We start from the raw sequence: 25714 nt of genomic DNA, 5'->3' as shown, positions 1-25714 counted from the left end.
TTTTTTAAATATATATAATTATAGGGATGATTGTTTTTTTAAATAAAAAAGAATTGAGGATGTTTTGATGTGTTTTCTTTGATTATAGTAGATCGGTGTGTTAATGGCGCCCCCTCCGCAATTTTACCATTATTGTTTACTTAATATTTCGATCATTTCCTCGTTTTTAATTGTTCCTGACATTGTAAAATTATTTTTATTATTTTATAATATTTTAAATTTAATATTTTATTGTTGTTTTAAATTTTTTTTGTTTTGTTTTTATCAGTGATGGGAAAGTTTATAGGCTGGTTATCAAGAGTCAGTTTAAAGCCTCTTATCTCATTTTACTTGATTATCGATCAGCTGTCCGGCGTCCCGAGGTGCGGGCTCCTCGGGTTCTGGGTTCTGGGTTCCGGGTTCCGGTGCTTGTCTCAAAGACGCCGGTGAGGATGCGAAATCATGTTCCACGCCAGGTGCGGTGATCACGTACGGCTCAGCGAGGGCGGACGGACCGCGACTAGGACCGCGTCCGAGTTCAACTTTGGACTCGTATTCAGCGCCGAGCCGATCCAGGACGACGAACTCTTCGAAGTGTCCGTCGACAAAAAGGCAATTGACACGGTCAAATATGTAATATTGGGGGGGGGGGTGTTGTGAGGCTTAAGTCAATAACATGATTGACCCATAAAAATATCAATCATAAATATTTTTTTTTTACCTTTTCAGAATGAGTCGTGGATCGGCAGCATCGAGATTGGAGTGACTGCTTGCGACCCAAGTTCACTGTGTTTTCCGGCCAGTGCGACAGATTTACGCAACGGCTCATGGGTCTGTAACAAAAAAACAAAAAAAAGAATCATCTATAAAAAAAAAAGTTTTTATCATTGTAGATCCTATCAGGGAAAGCCATACTGAAAGATGGATGTACGCTGGACGGTGCTTACCCTTTAAACTTGAACAAGGTGGTTGAAGGTGATCGGATCGGAGTCATCAGGACGAGAAATGTAAGATTTTTTTTTATTTATTTGATTTTTGTTTAACGCAAATTTGAAAAAACTTAAAGGGCGAGTTGGAGTATTACATGAACGGCCTGACGTATGGCGTGGCCGCGACTGGTATACCGCGTAGGGTATTTGTCGTTATTAATGTCTACGGAAAGGTGGCCCAGGTGTCAATATGTCCGAAGGCTCCCGATGATCTCTTCGTGCCGGTTGAACCTGAGGCGACTCCGCTCCGCCTCGTACCGACTGAGCGGCTCAGGTTCCACGAGAGGACCGGCAGTCTTGTCAAGCTTTCCTGCAACGGGCGTTCCGCCGAGCGTCTACGTCCTTTCGATGAGTTCAACAACGCCGTCGTCATGACGAGCAAACCTCTCGTCGACGATCAACTCTTTGAGGTTTTATATATATACATATTTGACTAAAATTTAATTTTAATTTTTTTTTTTTTGTTTGAAAGATAAGGATAGATCGTTTGGTTGGGAAATGGTCGGGCAGTATTGAAGTCGGCGTTACAACACATGACCCGGCGACTATAGAATTTCCGGCAACCATGACCAACATGCGTACTGGTACCATCATGATGTCGGGATGCGGGATACTCACGAATGGGAAATCGTCGATGCGGGAATACGGTGAGTTTAATCTCGATGACCTCAAGATCGGCGATCGGATAGGCATGATGCGAAAGAGCAATGCCGACCTGCACTACTTCATCAACAGCCTTGACCAGGGTGTCGCCGCTTCCCAAGTCCCAAGCCCGATCTGGGGTGTAGTCGATCTGTACGGCATGACGCTCAAGGTGACCATAGTTGACAGGGACGAGCGCGAAGAGCAGAACCTTATAACGAGAAGGAACACCGTCCTACGAGAAAACGTCCTTCAATCTTTAAATGGTAATTAAAAGAAAGAAAAAAATTAACTTGATTTTTGATATTAAATATGTCCAGACATTACAGAAGAAGAGGCTGATGATAGTTTAACATTCCATCCCAACTGCGGATCTCATGCTGCTGTGATAAACAATGGAAGGACTGCTCACAGGCCAAAGTATTAAACACACATACCGTAAAAAAAAACCGTACAAATTAAAAAAAAATTATTCTCCTCAGGGCGCTTGATGATTTTAACAATGCCGTAGTATTGACGAATAGGCCGTTAAAGGTAAACGAGGTGTTTGAAGTGAAGATTGACAAGATGGTGACTAAATGGGCTGGCTCGATTGAAATCGGCGTGACAACTCACCTCCCCACGGAGCTCGAGTACCCGTCAACGATGACCAACGTGCGTTCAGGGACGTGGATCATGACTGGGAATGGCGTGATGCGCAACGGCACATCCGTCATTGATGACTATGGGCAGAACCTTGACAAGTTACAAGCTGGGGATAGAGTCGGCGTTGTGATACGAGAAGGCGGCTCTCTTCATTTCCTTGTCAATGGAGAAGACCAAGGTGAGGCTGGCACAGGACTGCCGAGTAATCTCTATGCCGTAATCGACCTTTACGGCCAGGCTACACAGGCAACCATCGTATCCCACTGTCCTTGCTGCTCCCCATCGACACCTACTATGTTCTACCAGTAAATATTTCCCAATAATCTTTAAAAAAAATAAATAAATAAATAAAAAATAACTGTTTTCCCATAGGGACATACATTTCCATTCGGTACACGGTCCAAATGCGAGACTGACGAACAATGGTAAAACGGCGCTCAGGCCTCATGCCATGGTTGAGTTCAATGACGCTATCGTTATAACGAGCAGACCGTTACGACCTGGTGAGATGTTTTCCGTTGTTGTCGAAAGGATTATTGACCGTTGGTCCGGGTCGATAGAAGTAGGTTAGTGCACTGTTCCTCTATCTGAAAAAAAATGGTTTTTAAATTTATTTGTAAAAAAACAGGTGTGACAGCGATAAAGCCGGACGACCTCGAGCTCCCCGGTACGATGACGGACCTAGACCATGACACATGGATGCTTTCGGGCTATGTCATCATGAAGGACGGCGAGCTGCTCGGCCACGGGTACATGCTCGACCTCGACAAGGTCAAGACGGGCAGCATCGTAGGGATAAAGCGTCACGACGACACATCGCTGCATTACTACCTTGACGGGGTCGACCAGGGCGAAGCGTGCCGGGGACTCCCAGAGCTTGTGTACCCCGTAATCGACCTGTATGGCCAGTGTGCCCAGGTTTCCATTGTGAGCAATCCCGAAGCGATGGTCGACATCGATGATAGTACCAGCGTCCCGCAGGTTGAAAGCCATGTGGTGTCCGAATCGACTGTGCTTCCTACACAGCATCTTCTACACAAGTATTTTCCATTTTTATATTTTATGTATTTTATGGATTAAAAAACTTACATTAGAGAACTTACTAAATTAACTATAGGAATTTATTTTTTAATATTAATATTTTTTTTTAAAGGTGGCATGATGTGTGTGGAAAGGGTATCAGGATCGTTGAAAGCAGGGCATCTCGTCTTCATGACAGCCCGTCGGCGGGTCTGGCGTTCTCAGCGATGCCTCTGACAGATGGCGAGTTGTTCGAAGTGCTCATAGAGACTTGGGTTTCACACTGGGCCGGGTCATTGTCGTTCGGCGTCACTACGTTCGCCCCCGTCGAACCGTTGCCGCATTCGATGTCTTCGGTCAAAGAGACAACTTGGTACGTACAAGGGAACAACTTGATATCGAACGGCGACGTCGTCAAGATGAACTATTGTACATCGTTCGACTGGCTCCGTCCAGGCAACAGAGTTGGCGTGAAACGTTGCCAAGACTCGTCGATCCATTTCTACATTGACGGGGCCGACCAGGGTGTCGCGGCTTTCAACGTACCAAAGAAGCTTTTCGTAGTAATGGAGCTGTATGGTTCAACATGTGGTGTCAAGCTCATCAGCAAGGGCGGATCCGCAGTTGGACATGGCGATGCTCCGCTTGCAGTCTTGGAAATTGAATCTCCCTGTGACAAAGCTACAACCATGTAATTATCACAATTAATTACATTGATGATCAAATTAAGTTAATGATTTTTTTATCACCTTGTAGTGAGGAAGAATCAGAAGACAAGAGAAACGACGAGATGGACAAGAGCATCGAGGATGGTGAAATCGTTTCAGAAATACACGAAATAGATGTAAATATTAAAAAAAAAAAATCTATATATTTGTTTTATTTAAATAATTTTACAGGCAATGCCGCATGTTTTTCATGAATGTCACGGTCGGAATGTGCAAGTGTCTGAGAGCAGACTAGCCGCGAAACGTGTCTCGAGCTACAATCAAGGCCTCGTGCTTATGTCACGTCCACTTCAGCGAGGGATGCTTTTCCAGGTGATGATCGAATCGCTCAACCCACGTTGGGTGTCCTCGCTGAGCATCGGGATCACGACCGAATCCGTCATCTCACTCTCGCTCCCCGTCACGGCGCTCGGACTCAAAAAGGATACATGGGTGATATCCGGTGATTCTGTGTTTCACAACGGCCACAAGGTCAAGTCAAAGTACGGCGTCAACCTCGATATGCTCGCCCTCGGCCAGACGGTTGGTATATTAGTTGACGGCAACAACCAGCTCCATCTGTACGTAAACGGTCAAGACCAGGGTGTTGCGGCGTCCGACATACCGCAGTCTGCAACGATCCCACTAGTTGACCTCTACGGGATGTGCGACCAGGTGTGCATCTTGAGCGAAGGGCTTGATCGCAGCTTACACAGCCCGTCCTCCGAGGACCACGTCTGGTCCGACTCGCGAGAAAAGGGCAACCTAGAGGTACGCGAGAAAGCCGAGACACTCAGGACTAAGTTGGACAAGATGAACGAAAACATACAGTGCTCTAGTCATACATCGCCAACCTCACTCCCCGTAACTTCGTTCATATTAGAGGTATACTGTATAAAATAAAATAAAAACTTCTTTATTTAATCATCTCTTTATCCGATAGAAATCGCAAAAGGCAACGAATAACGACAGCTATGCCAAGTCGCCAAGCGTGTCCAACCTGCCGATCGCGAGTGCGCCTAGCGTGCCGATTTCACCAGTTGTATCTCCCGTCATAGCTGTCAAACAGCCAGTTTGCGATTACCTAACGGCTTGCCTCCGGCTCAAGACGTCGCTCTGCCTGCCAAGTGAGTATTTGTTTAATTTTATCGTCTTGATTACAAATGTACATCATTGACGATCAAGTATCTAGGATAGAACGATCAGAGATGCATTTGAATTTTTGTTCTCGTTGTCCTGATATCCTGATGCATTATTTGTACTTGTCATTTCTCAAAGTACTTACTTGAATTTGCTGTCATTGATGACTTTCAGTTTGTCATCACCGACGCTAATTATATGTAATTGTCATAAATGACAGTAGTAACTTGGTTTGTCATCTCTGTCAATACTTCAGCTGTCGGTACTAATCTACGCTTCTGGCTGTGGTATTGGTTGGCCAATTAGCTGAAAGACCACAAAAACCTGTTGTCAGTACTAACTTTGGGTTTGTCATCACCGACTACTTATTATGGTTTCCATTTTGTACTGACAGCATTACTTATGTATTGTCATTGTTGACAGTACTTGCTTATGGTTTAGGAAGAGTGATTTGGGACCAGATTACTGAAAATTCTTTTCAAACTTGTAATATTTGTCAGTGCAGTTTTATCATTACTGATTGTTGTTGATTTAGTTGAACAAGCAGTAGATTTATTTATTTATTTATTTATATTTTTTTTTAAACGAAGATTCGCAACAGCAGAGGTCATATAAACCCTCAGGGTGCCGGTGTTTTTGAAAAAAAGCCCATTTGTAATATTTATTTATTTTAATTTTATTTTAACAGATGGGTATTTTAAGAAGGAAGCGGTTTGCTTCTGCCTGGCGTGCTCACCAAGCGGACTTGCTCCGAGGAAGTCCGAACTTTCCGGCTGGACCCTTCTCCCGCTACAGCGTCGCATCGACCAGCCCAACACGGATGTCTGGCACGGCGCATACCTCCCCGTGTTGCTCGGCGACGTGCGCCGAACCCTCGATGTCGGCCGTCCCCTCACGCCGTCCGAGCTCGGCATGGGCGGCGACTACAAGAAGCGATCCGGTCACAAGCTCGAAGATGCCGAGTCGTCACAGCTCGCAATCTCGCCCGTCCTGACACCATTTCACAAACACCCCTATGTCGATCCAAAGACGAAAGAGCCACTGGCGGCGTATGCGGCGCTTGAAGTGCTCGTCAGACCCGGATCGTACAAAATAGCCTCACCATCTGAATGGGTCACTAAAGAGAGAAACGCTACCATCCTCGTCTCCCTCCTCCTCAGGCTTGAACCTTACTAAATCGTACTTCGTCCTTTCTTTTTTCCCTTTTCTCTCTTCTCTTTCCAAATAAAAATACAAAATGTTCGTTTATTTAATTACAAAAAAAAAAAAATTATATATTTCTACGACGATATTTATGTGATCCTCCTGATAAAAATAGACTGATTATTTTTAGTTTTTATTTTTAAAAAAATGTAATATTAAGTCCTTAATATTTTAAAAATCTTAGCACCTAAGTACCTAAAAATAAAAGCATTCTATCTTGCCCTAAGTACAAAATATTTTTAATCTTTTAATTTATAAAACGGTCTTTTTATTAATGTATGCAATTTCCTTTTGCAATGTAGCAGTTACCGAGCATAAGGAAGGTTTATCGACTTGAAACCTATAATGTATTATTTAGTCGCTCACTGCTACATCATAAAAGTGAACCAAATAACATAATTTTAATTATTTAGAAAAAGTTAACTATTATATTTAATGTTTAATTATATTTAAGCGATAGACTGATTTTGTTCTAATTTTTTAACCACTCAAGGCATAATGACATTTTTTAAAAATCAACAAATTAACCATTTCTTTGTTGATCAACCTCACATAAATATTGTCGAAAGTTTTTTGTTTTTGGAACAATTTTGATATGAATGATTGAAATAATGAAGTTTTTTTTGGGGTGGAGGGGGTGTAATTGTTGTATTGTGTTAGCGTTTTTGGATGTGTTGTTTTAAATAATTCTCTCTGGGTCGTGCGTTTTTTTCTCTCTTGCCCTTCGTTTTCCTAGTCGGTACTATTCAGTAACCATTTCTGCCTTCTTTACCCAGGTAAAAAAAAAAAGCCCCTATTTGTCGTAGACGCCTAGAAAACCTCTTTAGCCATTGAAACTAGGTTGTAAAAAAAATTTCAATTCTAGAATAATCTATTTCAATTTACCTTAGAAAACCACAAAAAAGAAAGAAAAAATAAACATTAGCGACAGAGCTTTCTCATCCTTCTAAGCTACACACATTTATAAAATCCCTCGTATATTAGCAATTGCATTTAGCATAGCGTTTAAATTATTTTCTAACCTTTTATTCCTGGTATGATTAAACAAAGTAAACAAACAAAAAAATTCAGGGGTAAAACAATACATAATTGTCAATATAAAATGTGTACGATCTATTAAAAAAAAGAAAAATGCAGCTTTAAAAGGAAAAAAATAAAAATTATTTGTTGTAATTGTAATTTATTTATATTTATAAAAAGCTGAATTTGTAAATAAATCCTGATATTTTATTCTAGCATTTTGGCCTTCTTACCCCCTTACACTTTACAAAACCCAAATGACACCATTTTATACCCTAAAAAGTATTGCCCCTAAGCATCCCAAACCATTGCAGGTGGGTTATTCTGTTTTAAAAACAATACCAGTCTTCTTCGGACAGAATGTCTGAGATAGATGAGGATAGGAAGACTAGGATAATTGGTAATGACCAAATGAGAAATATTTGGACCAATGGGACTGTATTTCAAGTACGTTGAAGGAACTAACGGAACAACTACTGCACGTGGTGTTAGCACTGCTGGCTGAAGGCATTTCCTTCTTGATCGCCAGGACAAAAAGCTGTTTAGTTAAACATCATCAACTAGAATTAATTAAGGTTTTTAGTTGAGATGAAAAAAATCAAAGGCACGAGCGGGATTCGAACCCACGATCTTCGGACTAGATATGACGCTGCTCTACCACTTGAGCTATCGTGACCTCGATCCACTCGGACACCAACTTCCAATCTCTACCACACCTTCGAATTTTCCCTTCTTTTTGCCATTTTTTTATCTCAACTAAAAACCTTAATTAATTGTATGATATTAATTGGTCAAGCGGACCACGAAACTAGTGAATTTAATAAGTTTAAAATGAAGTATCCTTTACCAAAGCTCTCCCTGGCCATTTCATTTGTCGCCGAGAATCAAATTGATTACACGACATTTGAAAAATGGCAAAAAGGAGGGAAAATTCGAAGGTGTGGTTGAGATAGGAAGTTGATGTCCGAGTGGATCGAGATCATGATAGCTCAAGTGGTAGAGCAGCGGCGTATCTAGCCCGAAGATCGTGTGTTCGAATCCCGCTCGTGCCATTGACTTTTTTTCATCTCAATTAAAAACCTTAATTAATTGTAATGATTTAATTGGTCAAGCGGACCACGAAATTAGTGAATTTAAGGAATCATCAACTAGGTTTAATAGATTTTACCTGGCCAGAATGCAAGTTACCTAAATTTGAAGCAGGCAACCAGCACAGAGGCAACCATTTTTTTTAAAATCTGGCATCACCTCTCATAAATAAATTCGTACGGTAGAATTTAGATTCATCGGAAATCCGTCAGGTCTTCCCATGAGCAAACCATCATCAGAAAATCTACTACAAACACGAGCTTGAGCTGTTATATGAGAGCTATTTGAATGTGCTTATCCTGGAGGTCCGAGAAAGTAGTGGGAACAGCAACCTTATTGCAATTTTGCCACGATCAACTCTGTCATCCGTGTGTCTGTTGAAAGTCAGACGCCTCTGGTTAAGCCAAGATATTGGTCTGCGACCAGGAAAATATTCCAGTTGCTACAATGTCCACTCATCTGGTGAAGAGATTTGCTTCTATTTGAGATTAATTGATTAATTTTAAGTTTCCATCTATTACAGAAATGGGCACTTCTGTCATCGGAGCTCAGCCTCTAGATTGTAGCGCTTGTAATCCATGAGTGAACAATACCAAGTACAAAGGACACCACACAATTACATAGTACATTACTGTTCAGCAAATACTCAACGGTCGGTTGCCTCCCTCATCACTCTAGCTAAGCACCTGTGGTCATTAATCTACCCTGCATCATTTCTGGAAACAGTCTTCAAGTTGCCTCGTCTACAAACCGTCATCATCCCGGCGTTTGTTGCCTAAAGAGGAGGGCAGTGTCTTCCCTGGGATTGATGCAGATTGGGAGTTGACACACGAAGGGCAATGGCTCAGATAGGGTGGAGTGCCCCCCCCCCCCCCCGCCAAACAGACTTCTTATCACATGAGCATCGGAGGTGTCTTCAGGTGTCCCTGAGACGTTGGCTAGTAGAGAAAGGCTCCTAACAAATCTCTTTAATAGGTGTTCTATTAATCTTGGTTTAATTGGTTTTGAATAATATTTAGTTTTCATTTGTACAGCGGAGTTTTGTAGTTTCTAATTGAATTTTGGTGTTGGGAAATTGTGGGCTAGCTCCAATGGCATAGGGTCTGGGGTGTAAAATAAACTCTATGGCCTGATGAAATCTTTGGAAAGCCCCAGTAGCCGCTCTGGCATCGGTCGCACTTGGGACCTCCGACCCCAGGCCTGCATTTGCACTCGCCTTTCTCGTCGTCGCACCAGTCGGAATACGATCCGAACTTGTTGCAACGCAGTTCTTGGGACATCTTTCGTTCTCAGGCCCCTGGGCAGGTGTCTTTCCGTCAGGACAGCGTCCATACCAGGAGTCCTTGCAGTCTTTCAGATAGACTCCTGATTATGTAAAGTTTCGTTTGTGAAGCTGACTTTGGGTGGGGTTTTTTTGAAGGTGAACTTTTTCTGCAGCATTTGGCAAAAGACGAAGTCTGGTGGCAGTAGTATTCTGCAGTCTTGCCTGTTATGGCCGTTGCCGCAATCGAGCTCTTCGCTCTCCGCTGCAAGGCTTCACCTCCATCCCCTGGCAGAGGTCCAAAGGCCTAGCGCGGATCTCACTCTGCGTGTTGCACGCCTCCGCGTGTGGCACGAAGTCGAGTACAGGTTCAGGTTACTGCCGCCCTCCTCGGACCCCTTAGCACCGGAAGACGAAAGAACAAACTTCGGAAAGCCTTCTGGGTCCACCTTGCACGTCGCGTCGTAATCGCACCTAACATATCTGACTTACTCTAATGGCGTTGGGTCTGGGTGTAAAATATATATTATTTTGTTTATTGCGATTTATTTCCCCAGGATGTTTTTGGGCTTTATTTCAATTTGGGGATAGGTCGATCTATGTAAATGGCCCCTTTCGAGAAGAACATGTTAAACAAAATGGAGCCCAGGATTTATCCTTGGGGGACTCCATCCATGAATTAGCAATTAAATATAATAATATCTTAAATGTGTGGTGATTATTGACCGTTAATCGCTATTTATTTAGAAATCGTGAGGTGCGGTCTGGTGTGATGTAGGTTTCAGAAAAACATTTTCTTTATCGTGCCAACGTTTCGATCTTTATTGAGATCATCTTCAGGGCCTGGGNTGTAATTGTTATATGTAAACAATGTTTGTAAATCCCAGGCCCTGAAGATGATCTCAATAAAGATCGAAACGATGGCACGATAAAGAAAATGTTTTTCTGAAACCTCATCACACCAGACCGCACCTTACGATTTCTAAATAAATATCGATTAACGGTCACTAATCACCACACATTTAAGATATTATTATATTTAATTGATAATTCATGGATGGAGTCCCCCAAGGATCAATCCTGGGCTCCATTTTGTTTAATATGTTCTTTCTGAAAGGGGCCATTTACATAGAAAATAACACTACGTTCAAGATTTAAGATATTTATTTAGAAATCGTGAGGTGCGGTCTGGACCTCACGATTTCTAAATAAATATCTTAAATTTTGAACGTAGTTTTATTTTCTACACTTCTGCCATACAACTGAGTGCAGTGTTGCAACATCTGTGGAGTGAAATTATTGACAACTTAATTAACAGTGTGCCCAACAGGAGCACCGAGGTTTTAGCTAACAGTGAATTAAAACCTCTTATTTTGTTATTTTTCAAAAAACCTTAATTAAATTTTCCTTCGGTAAAAAAATGATTTCTGATAAATTTTAATTCAATTTATTATAAAATACAAATGCTAAGGAAAGTAAATACTACAAAATTGGCAATATCCCTATTCACTTTTGAGCAGTTTAGTTTAAACTCTTATAGAACTTGTAACTGGGTATATTTACCTGTATAAATAAATGGTCATCATCAGTGTAAATGAAAATCAGATAACTCGAAATCCATATAACAGAAAAAATAGTTTGTGAGTAGAACCATCATCTTCATCAAATCAATTGACGTAGATGTAGTTGTATTAGTCGGGGTGTGTAATACACTGCGCCCTTTAATAGCTGTTGTATCACCCGTTCTGTGCCTACAGCACACCAGTGAGGTCCTATTTCATCGAGGAATTTGATTAGTAGGCCCAGTTTCGGTGGTTGAATTTCTTCTGGATCTCATCAAGGAGTTTGATTAGTAGGTCCAGTTTCAGTGGTTGAATTTCTACTACGGTCACATTGTACGTCCCAAAGCACTTCCTCCTGCGAGGAAGTGTAGTGCCACAGTTTGTTAATAGGGTTGGTATCCTTCTAATGCTGAAAACGGAAAGTAAGATGGCCGTGAAAAACAAAAAATATGCTTAACAACTTAGTTTATTAACGACTTTCATAAATCACAAATTACATTGTAATAATTACACTTATTTATTTACAGACAAATACCCTCACTTACAAAAAAACTATATATAAAAAATCCAACACTTAATGTGTCAAATAAATTAACAACATAAATTACACACAATAAATAATGTAAGAAAATTTTATTACAAGTTTTTCAGGGTTTCAGGGTCATTATGATTTGGTCAGGAGTTATGTTTTGTCGAGGGTTTTTTTTTGGGGAGGGGGGCGGAGAATTTATAGTTACTTTTTGTAATTATTATGATTTTCTTACTTCTGTGGGGTTTCTTACTTATTGTACTGTCCACCCTCGACGTTCTTGTTTACACAAAATTGTATTGTCTTATCTGGAAAAAAAATAATACACCGGTTAAAAAACAGAAGAAAAAGTAAAATGCGTTAACAACCTTAAATTGTTGTCGACACAGTGCTCGAGCCTCGACGAGTAATCCCTGAGGTCGACGGGTTTTTTGTCTATGCTCACGCCTCGCATGCAGCCCTTGTAACGGCCGTAAAAGTATTCGGGCAGACCGCCTGGAAGGGTGGCACAACCTCCTGAAAAAAAAAATGGCGATATGTATTTGACAACCCCTATAACACAAGCTACAAGTGTGAGTGTTGTATGCCCACCCCATTTAAGCCACGGTGTCTACATAATGACTCAAGCTACAACTTTAAGCACAATGTGGCTAAAATAATCTCCTCAATATCCTTAACAAACATAACACCCCTAAAAACCCACACTATCCGTCGTCCTCCTGCTCCCTGGTTAAACGAAGAAATTAGAGCCCTAATTAAAAGACAGGAAGCAGCAAGAAGGCGCTTTCGTCGAACTAAACTTCCTGAAGACCACTCTTCCTTCCGAGCCCTTCGCAATAAAACCCAATCCTATATCCGTCGGGCCAAAGCCCTTCATTACCAAGAGGCACTCTCCACCACTCCTGATCCTAGAGCAAAATGGAAGCTCCTTCGTAACATTGGCATATGTCTCCCCCCAACTGTTCTTCATCAATGCCTGTCCCCATACCCGCTTCCTCTGGACCCTCATTCAGTTCGTCTAACTTCTATTTCTCGTATCTAACCCCAGCCAAAGTCCTCGAGGCCATAATCCAAATCCCACTCCAATGCCATTGGAGTTGATGGCGCATCCCTATCCATTTTCTTAAACTCTGCCTCCCAATATTACTACCTGTTCTACTTCACTATAATACTATCTATAACTACTCACTCCAAAACTGTTTTTCCGACAGCCTGGCAAAAAGCTCTTGTCCACCCTGTCAATAAAAACCCCAACCTATCCTCCCCTACAGACTACTGTCCCATTTCCATCCTCTCAAACCTGTCCAAGCCCCTAGAAAGATTAGTCCAAGCACAAGTCTTCAGGCACCTTGAACAGTCCCATTTTCTCAACCCCCTCCAATCTGGCTTCCGCCAAGGTTATTCCACCCAATCAGCACTAATAAAAATTACCAGTGACCTCCACTTAGCAATGGACCAACGGAAAGTTACTATACGTGTCCTTCTTGATTTTTCTAAAGCCTTCGATTCTGTCCCTCACTCTTCTCTCCTCGAATCTTTTTTCTTCTCCGCCAGCACCATCCGTTGGTTCCACTCCTCCTTACCAATCGCCACCAAGCTGTCTCCCTTCCCAATGGCCTTACCTCCTCCTTCCTCCCTCTAAAATCTGGGGTGCCCCAAGGCTCTAGCATCTCTCCTATCCTTTTTTCCATTTATATCAATGATCTGCCCGACTCCATCCAGTCCTGTAACTATCACCTATATGCCGATGACTCCCAATTATACATATCCTTCCACCCTTCCGATCTTCACTCGGCCACTCTCAAGATCCAAAAAAGACCTAAACTCCATCAACGAATGGGCCCATAAAAATTCCCTAGTCCTCAATCCGTCCAAATCCACCGCCATAATTATCGGGTCCAGGCAACTCCTCAATTCCCTCCCCAGCATCCCACCTCTCATGCTAAATAACCATCCCATCCCTTCTGCTCTTCGGTTAAAAACCTAGGAGTAGTCTTTGACCAAAACCTTTCCTGGCATTCTCACATTTCCCGCCATTCCATCGCCTCCCTCAGCCTGTTCCGTCGGTCCTGGCTTCTCTTACCTTTCTCCACCCGCAAACTCCTTGTATCTTCCCTTATACTTCCCTTCTTCGATTATAGCTGTTTGGCATACGGTGGTCTCTCGGAGGGGGAGAACGCGCGATTGAAGGGTATTAGAATTGTTGCTTAAGATTTGTGTACGGCACCCCACGAGGATCCCGGGTGTCGGGGCTGTATTCCCAACTTTCCTGGCTATTCCCCTCCATCCGTGCACAGTATTTCCTAGGTTGCTTTCTTTTCCAGTCCATCCACACTCGTCGTCCTCCTTACGTCATCCAATCCCTCCAATTCAACTCCTCACATCTCACTCGTAAGAACCGCTCATCCCCAATCGACCTTATCCTTCCGCAACATACAACCCATACCTTCGAAAGATCCTTTCTGATCCGAGCCCCTAAACTCTGGAACTCCCTTCCCCTTTCTATTCGTCACGCTGCCTCCTTTTCCTCCTTTAAATCCCACCTGTATAATCACCTCCTCTCCCTCCAAGCAGAGACCTCAGGTTAACATTTGTTATTTTTGTTTAATATCCTCGTAATTTTTTCTTCTGTCCTGCCTTATTGGTATACATTGTTCCAAGATTTCTATCTTTTTTTTTAACTTTTAACTGCATAGAAGGAACTTCCTTTATTTATTTCATGTAAATTATTCTTAGGGGACGCCAGTCCCAGAATAAAGTTATTTTTCTTCTAAATAATAACAAACTATTGTTCGATGACTACATCATAACACAAGCTACAACTTTGAGTCATGGTGACAACCCAATAACACAAGCTACAACATTGAATCACGTATATGACAACCCAATAACATGCCATACACGACAACCCAATAACTCAACGCTAGGAGTGTCAATTGTCCTTCACAATAATCTAATAACTCAACCTCAAACGTTAGAAACGTCGAACAAGGTGACCCAATGACTCATCCCTTAAAGTTACAAATATACATGACAACCCAAGAACTTAACCCCAAAAGTTAGAAATTCCATACATGCCAACTCAATAACTCAAAACCAAACATTAGAAATGTCATTCATGACAACGCAATAACAACCCCAAAATTTAGAAATTCCATACATGCCAACCCAATAATTTGTTTCCGACCCTTCGAAATGGTTTCATTACCTAGCCAAAATCGTTTAGCTCCGGCGATGCTGCGACCCAGGGGCATCCTGACGGCTGGCTCATCGTCGACCTGCAAGTGGAGCATCCTTCTCCGCCTCACTGCGACAACATGGTGCCACTGTCCGTCATCCATCCGGGTCTTGGATGTCAGTGATATCTGCTTCTCGCCTACCTGTGCGGTGAGGACCGTTCTACCCTCGAGGATTATTAGTGCCCAGACTTTGGGCGATTTTGACACGAGAAGCGGCCCGTCTGACTCGCTCTTCGCCCACATCTCTAGCCTCGTTCCCCTCCTCCTTTTTTTCCAAAAATGTCAGTACAAAATTAAAATGAAATAAAGTGGAAAAGAGAACAAAATCCCAAGAACAACAAAGTTAGACGGGTTAGTCAACTCACTCCTCCTCATAATCGTCGTATTCGGTTTCTTCTTCTTCTTCTTCATCGCCTTCTTCTTCTATTTCGTATTCTTCTTCGTCCTCTTCGTATTCCGTGTCGCTATGTTAGTCGGAATGGGTTAGTTTAACGCATGCACCCTTTTTGATTGAATGAGCCTTACTTACTTTCTTTTCGGGATTTTCCTCGGGTACTTGACGACAACGTTGCCATTGAAGTAGACTGCATCTTCGAAGTCCCTCCCTGCTGGAATTTAGAAGCTCGTTTAACGACCTGGGTGTGTGGTACTTGATGGTACTTACTTTCTGAGCAGGTCGGGGCGACGCAGGAACATCGGTACTCCGAAAGCAACGGGAAACAAGTCTGGTTTCCCTCGCAGGCGCTTTTCGTGCAAGGTTCGCCCTCGTAGACGCCGATCTTGCCCAAGGAGGCGAGAAAGAGGCGGTCTCCGTTTACGACGAGCTTTTGCACCACGCCTGAAAAGTGGGGTGCATCGTCCAGGTAGAGTGGCTTGCCGACGTACAGCGGCTGCTCCAGGTTAAGCTCGAAGTGTTCCCCGCCAGATTGTCCTTTGTACACCGGTCCTGAATCCAGGCGGAGGGTGCCGTCTTTGTCCGTCCTCGAGATGTGGACCGAGTGCCACCTCCCGACCGTGACGGTCTCGTTTGCAGCAATGACGGCCGGGTTGCCACCGAGGCTGTAGGAGAAGACAGGCCGCCTTTCTTCGATCGTCAAAGACACAAAATCACCTTTGCCCGTGTGCGAGGACTGGCTGTTGTAGAGCAGGGACGCGTCTTCCGAGAACGACTTGAACCAGACGGTTATCGAGAACGCCCTGGAGACACCTTCCAGCCGCGGCAGTGCTAGGGTCTCTTCGGAGAAGATCACAGGGTCCGGGTCTCCTAGAAAGCCCCATAGGAAAAATATCACAACGATCCATGTTTGATCCGTGAAAACATACCGGCATCGCAGAGAGGATCCTGTTCAGTAGAGCAGAGGCAGTCGAACCCTCCACCAGGGACGGCGTGGCATTGGGTCTCGATGGAGCAAACACCATGAGCGCAAGGGTTCAGCATTTCCTCGCAGTAATCGCCCGTGAAGTTGTGCGGACAGTGGCACGAGGCAAGGCCGTCGACCGGCACGCACGTGCCTTGGTTCTGGCACGGTCTCCCTCGGCACGGGTTGTCGTCGCAACTGCTGATGGCGAACTCCTCCTCAGGTTCGAGATGCGATGCCCTCAAGCAACCCACGAGGCCCATGTCCGTCCCTGCGTTCTGAAACACTCTAAAAAAAAACAAATACATTATCGTCAAACTGAAACACTTTGAAACACGGCGAATAACAAAGATCGGTGCCGAATATAATGTACTTTGTATAATTCGATGGGACGTAGCCTAAATAAGGCGACTGCGTGAGGTCCAGGGCTACGAGGCTTCCGTGCGACTGTACCGGGACCGGAGTCTCTCCGTCGACTTGCAGAAGCGCGTCTCTCTGGTATCTCCTCACCTTCACCCTGTGCCAATTTCCCAGTGATATCCTGACCAGGGAGCTCACCCTGACTGTCCCAGATCCAAGGTTATAGCTGAGAAGTACATATCTGAAACACAATTATCATTGATGTATTGGTCCGGGTGTATGTTTTGAAAGAGTACCCGTTGACGATGGAGAGCGCGATGAAGTCCCCGGTGCCGTCTAGGTTCTGCTGTGCGTAGAAGAGGATACCGTCCAAGTTGTATGTCGTAAATTCCAACTCCAGGCTAAACTTGTGGTACGCCTTCATGTGCCTAAGCCTAAGCCAGGACTTCCCGGTGAAAGACGGTATCTCCTCTTCTGCAAAAAGTTTTTCCAATGAAGAAGATTTAAGGTTAAAAGGAAATTAAATTTACTTATGCATTCCGTTTTATCTTGAGTCTGTATGAATCCTTCTTCGCAAGAGCAGACGCCCTGGAGGCAGACGGTCGACTGGGTCCTGCAGTCTTCGTTGTACGTGCAGGGCTCGTTTAATTTCGAACCCATTTCCACGGCGGACGTGACGAAGCCGTCAATCAAGTAGACGTCACGGCTTCGACCTGGTAAGTTGTACTTGTCCTGGAGCAAGTGGCGGGTCGACTTGCTCAATTGGCTCACGACGTGGCTGTACGATGTCCACCTTCGAGCCGGGCCTTCTGTGGCCAAGTAGCTGTAGCTGCTCTCCTTACAAGGACCGAGGGACACGACCGCGATGTCCATCTGGTACTTACAGGCGTAGAGTACCAGCTGACACTCCGACCCGTAAGTCTGGCCGTCGGAGCCGCAGACCACTTGCTGACGTTCGTCCTGCGGGCATGTCGCCGCGCACACGCAGCTCGCCCTGTTGTCTCTTTCTTCGCACACAGCTCCAAAGTAGCAGATCACTTGTGAACAAGAGGTCGGTACTGGTGTAGTCACATCCGCTTTAAAAGAAAAAAATCCCAACATAAAATCATGTTTTATGTTTAAATTACTGTATTTATATATATATATATATAGATATATATATATATATANCCCCAGTAGCCGCTCTGGCATCGGTCGCACTTGGGACCTCCGACCCCAGGCCTGCATTTGCACTCGCCTTTCTCGTCGTCGCACCAGTCGGAATACGATCCGATCTTGTTGCAACCGCAGTTTTTGGGACATCCTTCGTTCTCAGGCCCCTGGGCAGGTGTCTTACCGTCAGGACAGCATCCGTACCAGGAGTCCTCGCAGTCTTTCAGATAGACTCCTGATTCTGTAAAGTTTCGTTTGAGAAGCTGACTTTGGATGGGGTTTTTTTAGTGTACCTTTTCTGCAGCATTTGGCGAAAGACGATGTCTGGTGGCAGTAGTATTCTGTTGGGCAGTCTTGCCTGTTATGGCCGTTGCCGCAATCGAGCTCTTCGCCGGTCTCCGGGTCGACAAGCGGCCTGTCCCCGCCGCAAGGCTTCACCTCCATCCCCTGGCAGAGGTCCAAAGGCCTAGCGCGGATCTCGCTCTGCGTGTTGCACGCCTCCGCGCGCATGTGGCACGAAGTCGAGTACAGGTTCAGGTCACTGCCGCACACCTCGGACCCTTTAGCACCGGAACAGTCGAAAGAACAAACGCACTTCGGATAGCCTTCCGGGTCCACCTCGCACGTCGCGTCGTAATCACATCTAACATCCCTGCACGCCTCCTCTCTGTCCACCACTGTCAAAGGAGTAGCTAAAAAAGATATACAAAATCATTAAAAACTCGTAAAAAAATTAAAAATTTGTTTCTTACTTATGGCGTGACTCATGGGTCGGTGTGACCGCCGTTCGCAACTTCCAAAGAACAGCACGTCCAAAGATTTGTCGTTCAGCTCGCAAGCCCTTTTGAGAAGATGGCACTGAGAGACGTAAGTGACGAGATCGGAACCGCAAACCTGTTCAACAGGGGCGGCAGAACAGTCCGTCGGACATACGCACCGGCCGCCCGAGCACTTGGCTTTGTACTGGCACACCACCCCAGCGCAGGATTCTGCAAAAGAAGACACATTCAGAAAAAGCCTGCAGAAGTACGCGGTCGAATATTACCGCAATCTCCTTTGTATGCGGGCTGTATATTCAGCTTGTTCTGACACGCGGTCATTTTGAGCTCACACTCGTTCTGGTAGGTGACGCCGTCCGTTCCGCAGACCTGTTCTCCGACAGTGGCCGAGCAGTTGGTCGTGCAGACGCAGTGTGCGTCCCCTGACGAGTCGCTGACACAGGTTGAGAAAAAATCGCACTTTTTATTCTCGCAGCCGTCTATAAAGGAAAAATTGAGTAAAGTTTCAACCTGGTATTTGAATGTATAAAACTTACCGCAAAGTCCTTGGTAGAGGACATCGATGGACTTGCCGCGAAGGCACGCCTCGCGTCTCAGCTTGCATACGTTGCCGTAGGAGATGCCGTCCGTCCCGCAGACTGGCTCGTACTCCGAACCGCAGGTGTTGCAGACACACTCGGCTATCGTGCCCGTCTGCTTGCAGACAGCAAGCGGCCCGCAATCCTTATGTGTGCACGGCCCTTCAGCTCCTGCAACATCGAAACAGATCAACACGCCGTCACGCCAATCGTTTACGTTTAGTGCCGCGTACCGCACGTGCCCGTATACGCCAGTCCCACGTCTCCTTTCTCCAGGCACATTTTACGCGCCAGGTGACAAGCGGATTCGTACGTGAGGTTGTCCGTGCCGCAGACCGGCCTCATCACCTCCTCGCAAGGCGGAGGACACTCGCAGGACGCCTTGCCATCTTTAGAAACATGGCACGATGCGCCATGGCTACATTTCAATCCAGAGCACGGGTTTATTCCTGTCAAATAAGAAAGACAATATTTCAGAGGTTACAGTAATTTGCAGTGTGAAATATATTTAGGTTATGGTAGCGCAATAGCTCATCCTCCAAAAACTGATGTTGTACCGACAACAAATAACACATACTCCAAAAACTGGTGTCATAGGTGACCCCCAATAACAGAAGCTTGCGTCTTATGAAAACGAAATAACACAAGCTAAAAGTTTTAATGTCGTATTACAACACATACATTAAGTTTGAGTCACGTCTGACCATCCAATAATACAATCGATTAGTTTGAGTGTCAAGCTAGAAGCTAGAAGTAAAAGTAAGGACGACCTAATGACTCTACAAATTTGATTATTGTAAGGCAACTCAATGGCTCAACCACAAAAGTTAGAAATGCCGTACCAGACGACCTATAACTTTTGAATGTAATAATCTTCACAGAACTGATGTCGTATGAGACGACTTAATCAATCATCCTCTCAAAACTGATGTCGTACCAGCTAACCCAATAAATCATCCTCAAAATACTGTTGTCAAACCCGACAACAAAATATTTCAGCTTGTTAAAACTGACATCATACCAGACAATCCAATACATCATCTTCTCAAAACTGATGCCATAAAAGACAACACAAAAACCTATCCACCAAAAACTGACGACATGCTAGACAGACAACCCAATAGGTCTTCTTAAAAATGATGTCATAACAAACAACTCAATAATCTACGTCATACTAGATAACTCAATAGGACATCTTAAAACTGATGTCATCAAGACAACTCAAAAACTGATGTCATGCTAGACAACGCAATAGGACATCTTCTTAAAAATGATACCATGCGAGACAACTGAAAAACTGACGTCATACTAGACAAACAAATAAGTCATCTTCTTAAAATTGATGTTATACAAGACAACTCAAAACTGATGTCATACAAGACAACACAAAAACTTTTCCTCCAAAACCTGGCGTCATAGGAGCCATTCCAATAACTCGTAGTCCAAAACCTAATCATAACCAACAACGAAACCTAATCACTTGGTGTTGGATTTTATAAGCTGTGATTGCCGGTGGGACAGGATCGTTATCTTCCGGGCTTGTTTTTCCTCCAGGTTATCGTCGGTTTTCTAACCTCCCTTGTCGCTTTCGTTGTTTCCACTAAGTTTTCACCTGTAAGCGAAGTTTTGAAAAAGCCCCTGGGCCCTGTCGGCCGACTCGTTCAGTTTTCAACCCCCTGCGGCGGGGCGGCATCGCGTATTCCCCGAAGTAAAACGTGCGAGAGAGGGAAAAAAAGGAGGAAACTGTAACGGACTGTAAATAAAATTGTTTGCCGAGGAAAGGGCATAAAACAGGGCAGAGTCGGAACAAAGGGTCTTCTACCCCAACCCTTACCACCCCAGGCATTTTTTATATTAAATAATCGTCTTTATTTTTCAATCTGTTCCTTTTCTGACGAAAACCCGTATTGAGATAAAAAACGCCTTGACCCTTTTCAAATATTAAAAATGACCAATATTGGCCGGTTTTAAGTTCTGGTCGAATTTGACGAGACCTTGCGGACCCCCCCCCCACCCTCAGATGTGAACATCAAGGGGGAAAAAACCGCGAGCAACAGGTCTCCCCGTGACGAGGAGTGTTAAAAACCAACTGTTACCCCTCCGCAAAAGAGCCCCTTTTCGTGGGGGCTGTTGGCGGGTCCGAAGATATTTTATTACCCTCCCTATCCGTCACATACCCCCTGCTCCGTTTTCGACCCCCTGTTTTACAACCTCTTCCGGTTTCTTCCAGCCCACAAAAAACAAGAAGATCGACAAAATTTTACCCTCGAAAAATTAACATGCATCAAGTCTCAATGTCGTTCTTTATTTAACATATTGCTTGTGATGTGCTTAGCGCTTTATTCAAGGAGGCCAAGTCGCCGCCAAGATGCTCTCCGGACTGCATGAATGTGTAATTCACCCCCTTACCCAAGTGGGAGATTTTTCACCCCCTTCCGTTTTTTACCCTTTCTTTCTTCCTCCCTTTCTTTTTTAATAAAGCCTTATATTGGAAACGGATCCGGGACATTATTAAACCTCCACCCCCGGGAGGGCTATTATTATTAAAAATCGGCCGTCTCCGAGTCCGGGTTTGTTTTATTATTAGAAGGCCGAGGGACTGTTTGTCTTCCTGTTATTGGAATCTTTTCGGGAGGGGGGTTGAGGCGAGGTGATTGATTTCCATCAGTTATTTCTAATCCACATTAAGTTTTCATCAGTAGATTAGCAATAATATTGAATTAAAACTCAAGGATTTGGAATAATTGATTCCGTCACGGTCATTATATACTTACCACACATCCCTATGTCACTCACTACCAGTGGATGGCGTCACCATATGGATCGAATCAACCTCATGATTATAACTATGTCATCATATGGAAACCCATAAACGTCATGATCATAGGAAGCATGTCGTCAAATGGGATCCCATGAACGTCACTGTCATTTGACGGCGTCACCCCACGGAATCCCACGTACGTCAAGATCATTTGATAGTTCATCATAAATAACCCCATAAACATCATTAAATTTGAAGCAGACACCATACAGAATTCCATGAACGTCATAATCATAAGATTACATCGTATGGAATCTCATAACTTCACGACTCTATGACTACGTCATAACATGGGATTTTCCCCAACTTAGTTACCATTTGCCACGCCATCATGTGGAAGCCGACCAACTTAATTACTATTTGCTACGTCATCACGTGGAATCTCATTAACGTCACTGACATGGCTTACGCCATCATATGGAATCCAACCAACTTCATTACCATTTGATAACGTCGTCATATATAACCCGATAAACCTCAGTATCATTGAATGATGTCACCACATGTAATTCCATAAAAGACATTGCCATTGGATTAAGGCATCATCACAATATGATACGACCATTTTACTAATTCTTCATATTGAATCGAACATGTCAAAATGATATCCTATATCTTGCAATGACGCAATAATATGGGGGCCTATCAAAGTTACTACTATTGGCTACGTCATCACATGGAATCCCTTAAACGTCACAACCATTTGACCACATCACCATATATTTCGCCTATGTCACGGCCATTTGACTGATGTCAGAAGATATGTTGGCACTTGGGGTAGTTTTTATTCCCACTCATCCTCTACATAAATACCCCCACCATCAGACATGTAAATCCGCCTCCCACCACCACTGCTAGTTTGGTCAGACGGGTAATGACCCCCATGGGGTTTGACGACGTTTGTAACCATTCTTATTTTGTCGTGTAACGTCACTGACGTTTCTACCCTCATGGGGTTTGATGAAGGTTGTGACGACCTTTAATTTTTTATGTGACGTCACTGATTTTTTCAACCATCATGGGGTTTAGTGATGGTTGTGACGATCTTTAATTTTTCATGTGATGTCACTAGTTTTTTCACCCATCATGGGTTTGATGATGGTTATGACCATCATTAATTTTTGTCTTGTAACGTCACTAGTTTTTTTCAACCACCATAACGTTTGATGATAGTTGTGAACACCATTACTTTTTGTCTTGTTATCATCGATTTTATCCTTTCACCCTTGTGTTTGTTAAGGATTGTAACTACCCTTATTTTTCCTTGAGATGTTACAGATTTTTCCCTTTCCCGTGGGGGTTTTTGATGAGGGTTGCGACTAGCTTTATTTTTTGTCTTGTGACTTCACTGATTTTTCCCTCCATCGAATCTGGACATGGATAATTTGTGAATCCAATCTATGACACGGATATAACTCTACATGTCGCTCTGTCAAGTTCTGGCGTACTTCACAGATTACCTATTGAAAAGTCCGTCCTAGAGAGCGAAAGGGAAAATTGCAAGTGGTGATTGGGGGGCGGGTGTAAAGCCGCTTATAAAAAGCCCTAAAAGAGGTTTAGAAGGGAGGTTTGTTTTGAACAATTTGCTTTTACCTGAGGAGCAGGTGTCTCTATACATGACGAGAAGGTGCTTCCTAGTTCTACACGCTTCGAGACGCATGTAGCACTCGTTCGAGTACGTCTGACCATCCGTGGCGCAGACAGGAGACTCCTGCATCGGGCACATCTCGGGGCAGGAACACCTCGGGACCCGACCTTCCGTGACGAGGCACACCTCGCCTCCCGGGCAGACGACACCGGCGCAGGGATCTGAAACAAAAGAAAAACGCATGTAAGTCACGGACAACCTTTTCTCGGGGCCCGTCCATCCTCGCTGGTTCCACATCCGTATAAGTTTTAAATTTAGCGCTCCGTCAGCCCGATAAGTCCCTGGCGCTTTTCCACGAGGGGAAAAACTGCCGACAGTTTTTTTTTCATAATAACTTTTTCTTGAAGGGTGTGCGCTTCCTACACGATAACACGTCAGGGGAAATTAAAGGCTGGCCTGTAAAAACAAATCGATAGGATTGTCTACAGGGGTTAAAATGGGTCACGCTTCCACCCCGATGAAAAACCCTTCCACTTTTTTCTTCCTCCCTGCATCCCGCGAGCCGGGGTGGAAATGAAGAAAAGGAGATGAACCTCGAGTTAATTGCCTGTGCAGTTAGAGACGAGTGATGCTGGCAGGGCTGACAGTCGTGACGGATTGATTGATACGGAGCGAAACCGCACGGACCCCCCCAGCGGGGAAAACATCCCCCGATGTGAAATTAGGGAAATCCGCTTTGCAAACATTCGCCCCGGGCATCGTTCAGCCGGATCATACCTGCAAGAGATTACCGGATAATCCCTTGCGTCAATCCGACTTAGCAGGGGCTTGATCCTCGTTGATTGAAAACCGGCCTTAAGGGGTAAAAGACAAGCCGGGGGCTGGAGCTGGACGATAACGGACTTTAAGAAAACAAAGTCTTTTGAAGATCCCCAGGGAGAGGAAAAAACAAACCAAAAGTAGATTCCTTTTCCATTCGTATTGCCCATTGTACAAGTACTAATAAATTTTATCTGGGACCTTCCCCTAAAGGGGCTTATAGAAATTTAAGCCTCCACTGTCTAACACGGCAATAGCATTAAAATCGAAGCACCGCCGTGCAAAGTTGCATCGCTTATAAAGCGACACGGCGCACTGAAGTTTGTAATATGCGACCAATAAGTCAAATAGGTGGGGTAAAGTCCGGCGATAAAATCAAATTCCCTTCCCCTCGTCGATCCGCAACATTAAATTTAAACGTCGTAAGTCGTAAGTTTACTCGTTTGGGCCTGAAAGGAAAATTAATCACAACCAAGACAAAAATCCAAGAAGAGGAAAAGCTGACGAGGGCGATGATGGTGAAAAAATGATGTAAAATGTAAGAAGAGAGGAGAGATGGAATGAGAGAGAGAGGGAGGGAGAGAGGGAGAGAGAGAGGGAGAGAGAGAGGGAGAGAGGGAGAGAGGAAGAGAGAGAGAGAGAGAGAGAGAGAGAGAGAGAGAGAGAGAGAGTGAGAGTGGAGAAGAAAGGTATAGAATTCGTAGTTTATTGGTCCATAGAAAGAAAAGATGAATGGAAGTTAAAAAGAGAAAGAAATGGAGATACACGCAAAAAATAGATGGATAATAAGGAAAACGGGAGGAAGATAGGGAGGAAATATAGAGGCAAGAAAATGAAATGGGCAGAAAGGAAAAGAAGAGAGAAAAAGAAATAGATATAAATGGAGATAGAAAACAGTTATACATGAAAAGGAGAGGGGCAAAGAAAGAGAAAAAATGGAGATGAAGGTGAGAGAAAGAGATGAACGTGAAGAAAAAAGAAAGAGATATAGATGGAGATAGGCGTAAGAAAAAATAGATACATCACAGAAGAGGGAGAAAGAACGAGAAAGAAATGGAGATGGAGGGGAGAGAAAGAGATGAATAAAAAGGAAAACGAGCAGAAGAAAGAAAAATAAAGAAAAAGGACATAAAAAATGGAGATAGAAGTAACAAAACGGGATAGATGGGGAAAGAGAGAAAAAAATGGAGATGGAGGGGAGAGAAGGAGATGAATAGAAAGGAAAAGGAGCAGA

At 43.9% G+C, this 25714-nt stretch overlaps 2 protein-coding genes across 4 annotated transcripts in view; one reads left to right on the top strand and one right to left on the bottom strand.

Annotated features, from left to right (window-relative positions):
• Positions 1-295: 295 nt before the first annotated feature.
• LOC106663117 (neuralized-like protein 4) lies at positions 296-6457 on the top strand. 3 transcript variants are annotated; one of them, XM_014387699.1, is made up of 14 exons: positions 296-591; positions 709-810; positions 873-986; positions 1046-1378; positions 1441-1876; positions 1931-2030; positions 2093-2560; positions 2628-2821; positions 2884-3295; positions 3409-3966; positions 4032-4119; positions 4175-4867; positions 4926-5109; positions 5811-6457. In XM_014387699.1, exons 1-14 carry the CDS (start codon positions 442-444, stop codon positions 6296-6298), a joined length of 4320 nt encoding a protein of 1439 aa, XP_014243185.1. In that variant the 5' UTR covers positions 296-441; the 3' UTR covers positions 6299-6457. The 3 variants fall into 3 exon arrangements, with proteins under 3 accessions (XP_014243185.1, XP_024082725.1, XP_024082718.1); XM_024226957.1 differs by having other exon boundaries at positions 296-612; positions 1940-2030; XM_024226950.1 differs by having other exon boundaries at positions 296-612.
• A 5248-nt stretch (positions 6458-11705) lies between these two features.
• LOC106662963 (agrin-like) overlaps positions 11706-25714 on the bottom strand; it is a 190272-nt gene continuing 176263 nt past the window's right edge. The window contains 17 exon segments of the mRNA XM_024226944.1: positions 11706-12094; positions 12155-12302; positions 14995-15290; positions 15391-15489; positions 15555-15633; positions 15690-16289; positions 16349-16671; positions 16757-16984; positions 17040-17217; positions 17274-17900; positions 17903-18136; positions 18189-18587; positions 18648-18884; positions 18941-19153; positions 19211-19423; positions 19486-19701; positions 23667-23882. Of these exon segments, the coding sequence (XP_024082712.1) occupies positions 12091-12094; positions 12155-12302; positions 14995-15290; positions 15391-15489; positions 15555-15633; positions 15690-16289; positions 16349-16671; positions 16757-16984; positions 17040-17217; positions 17274-17900; positions 17903-18136; positions 18189-18587; positions 18648-18884; positions 18941-19153; positions 19211-19423; positions 19486-19701; positions 23667-23882 (4310 nt within the window). The 3' untranslated portion in view covers positions 11706-12090.

This window comes from Cimex lectularius, unplaced genomic scaffold (assembly GCF_000648675.2).
Source record: "Cimex lectularius strain Harlan isolate CLEC.00 unplaced genomic scaffold, Clec_2.1 scaffold14, whole genome shotgun sequence".
NCBI lineage: Eukaryota > Metazoa > Arthropoda > Insecta > Hemiptera > Cimicidae > Cimex > Cimex lectularius.
Note: the sequence above shows the minus strand (reverse complement) of the source record. Positions and strands in the feature narration are given on the sequence as shown.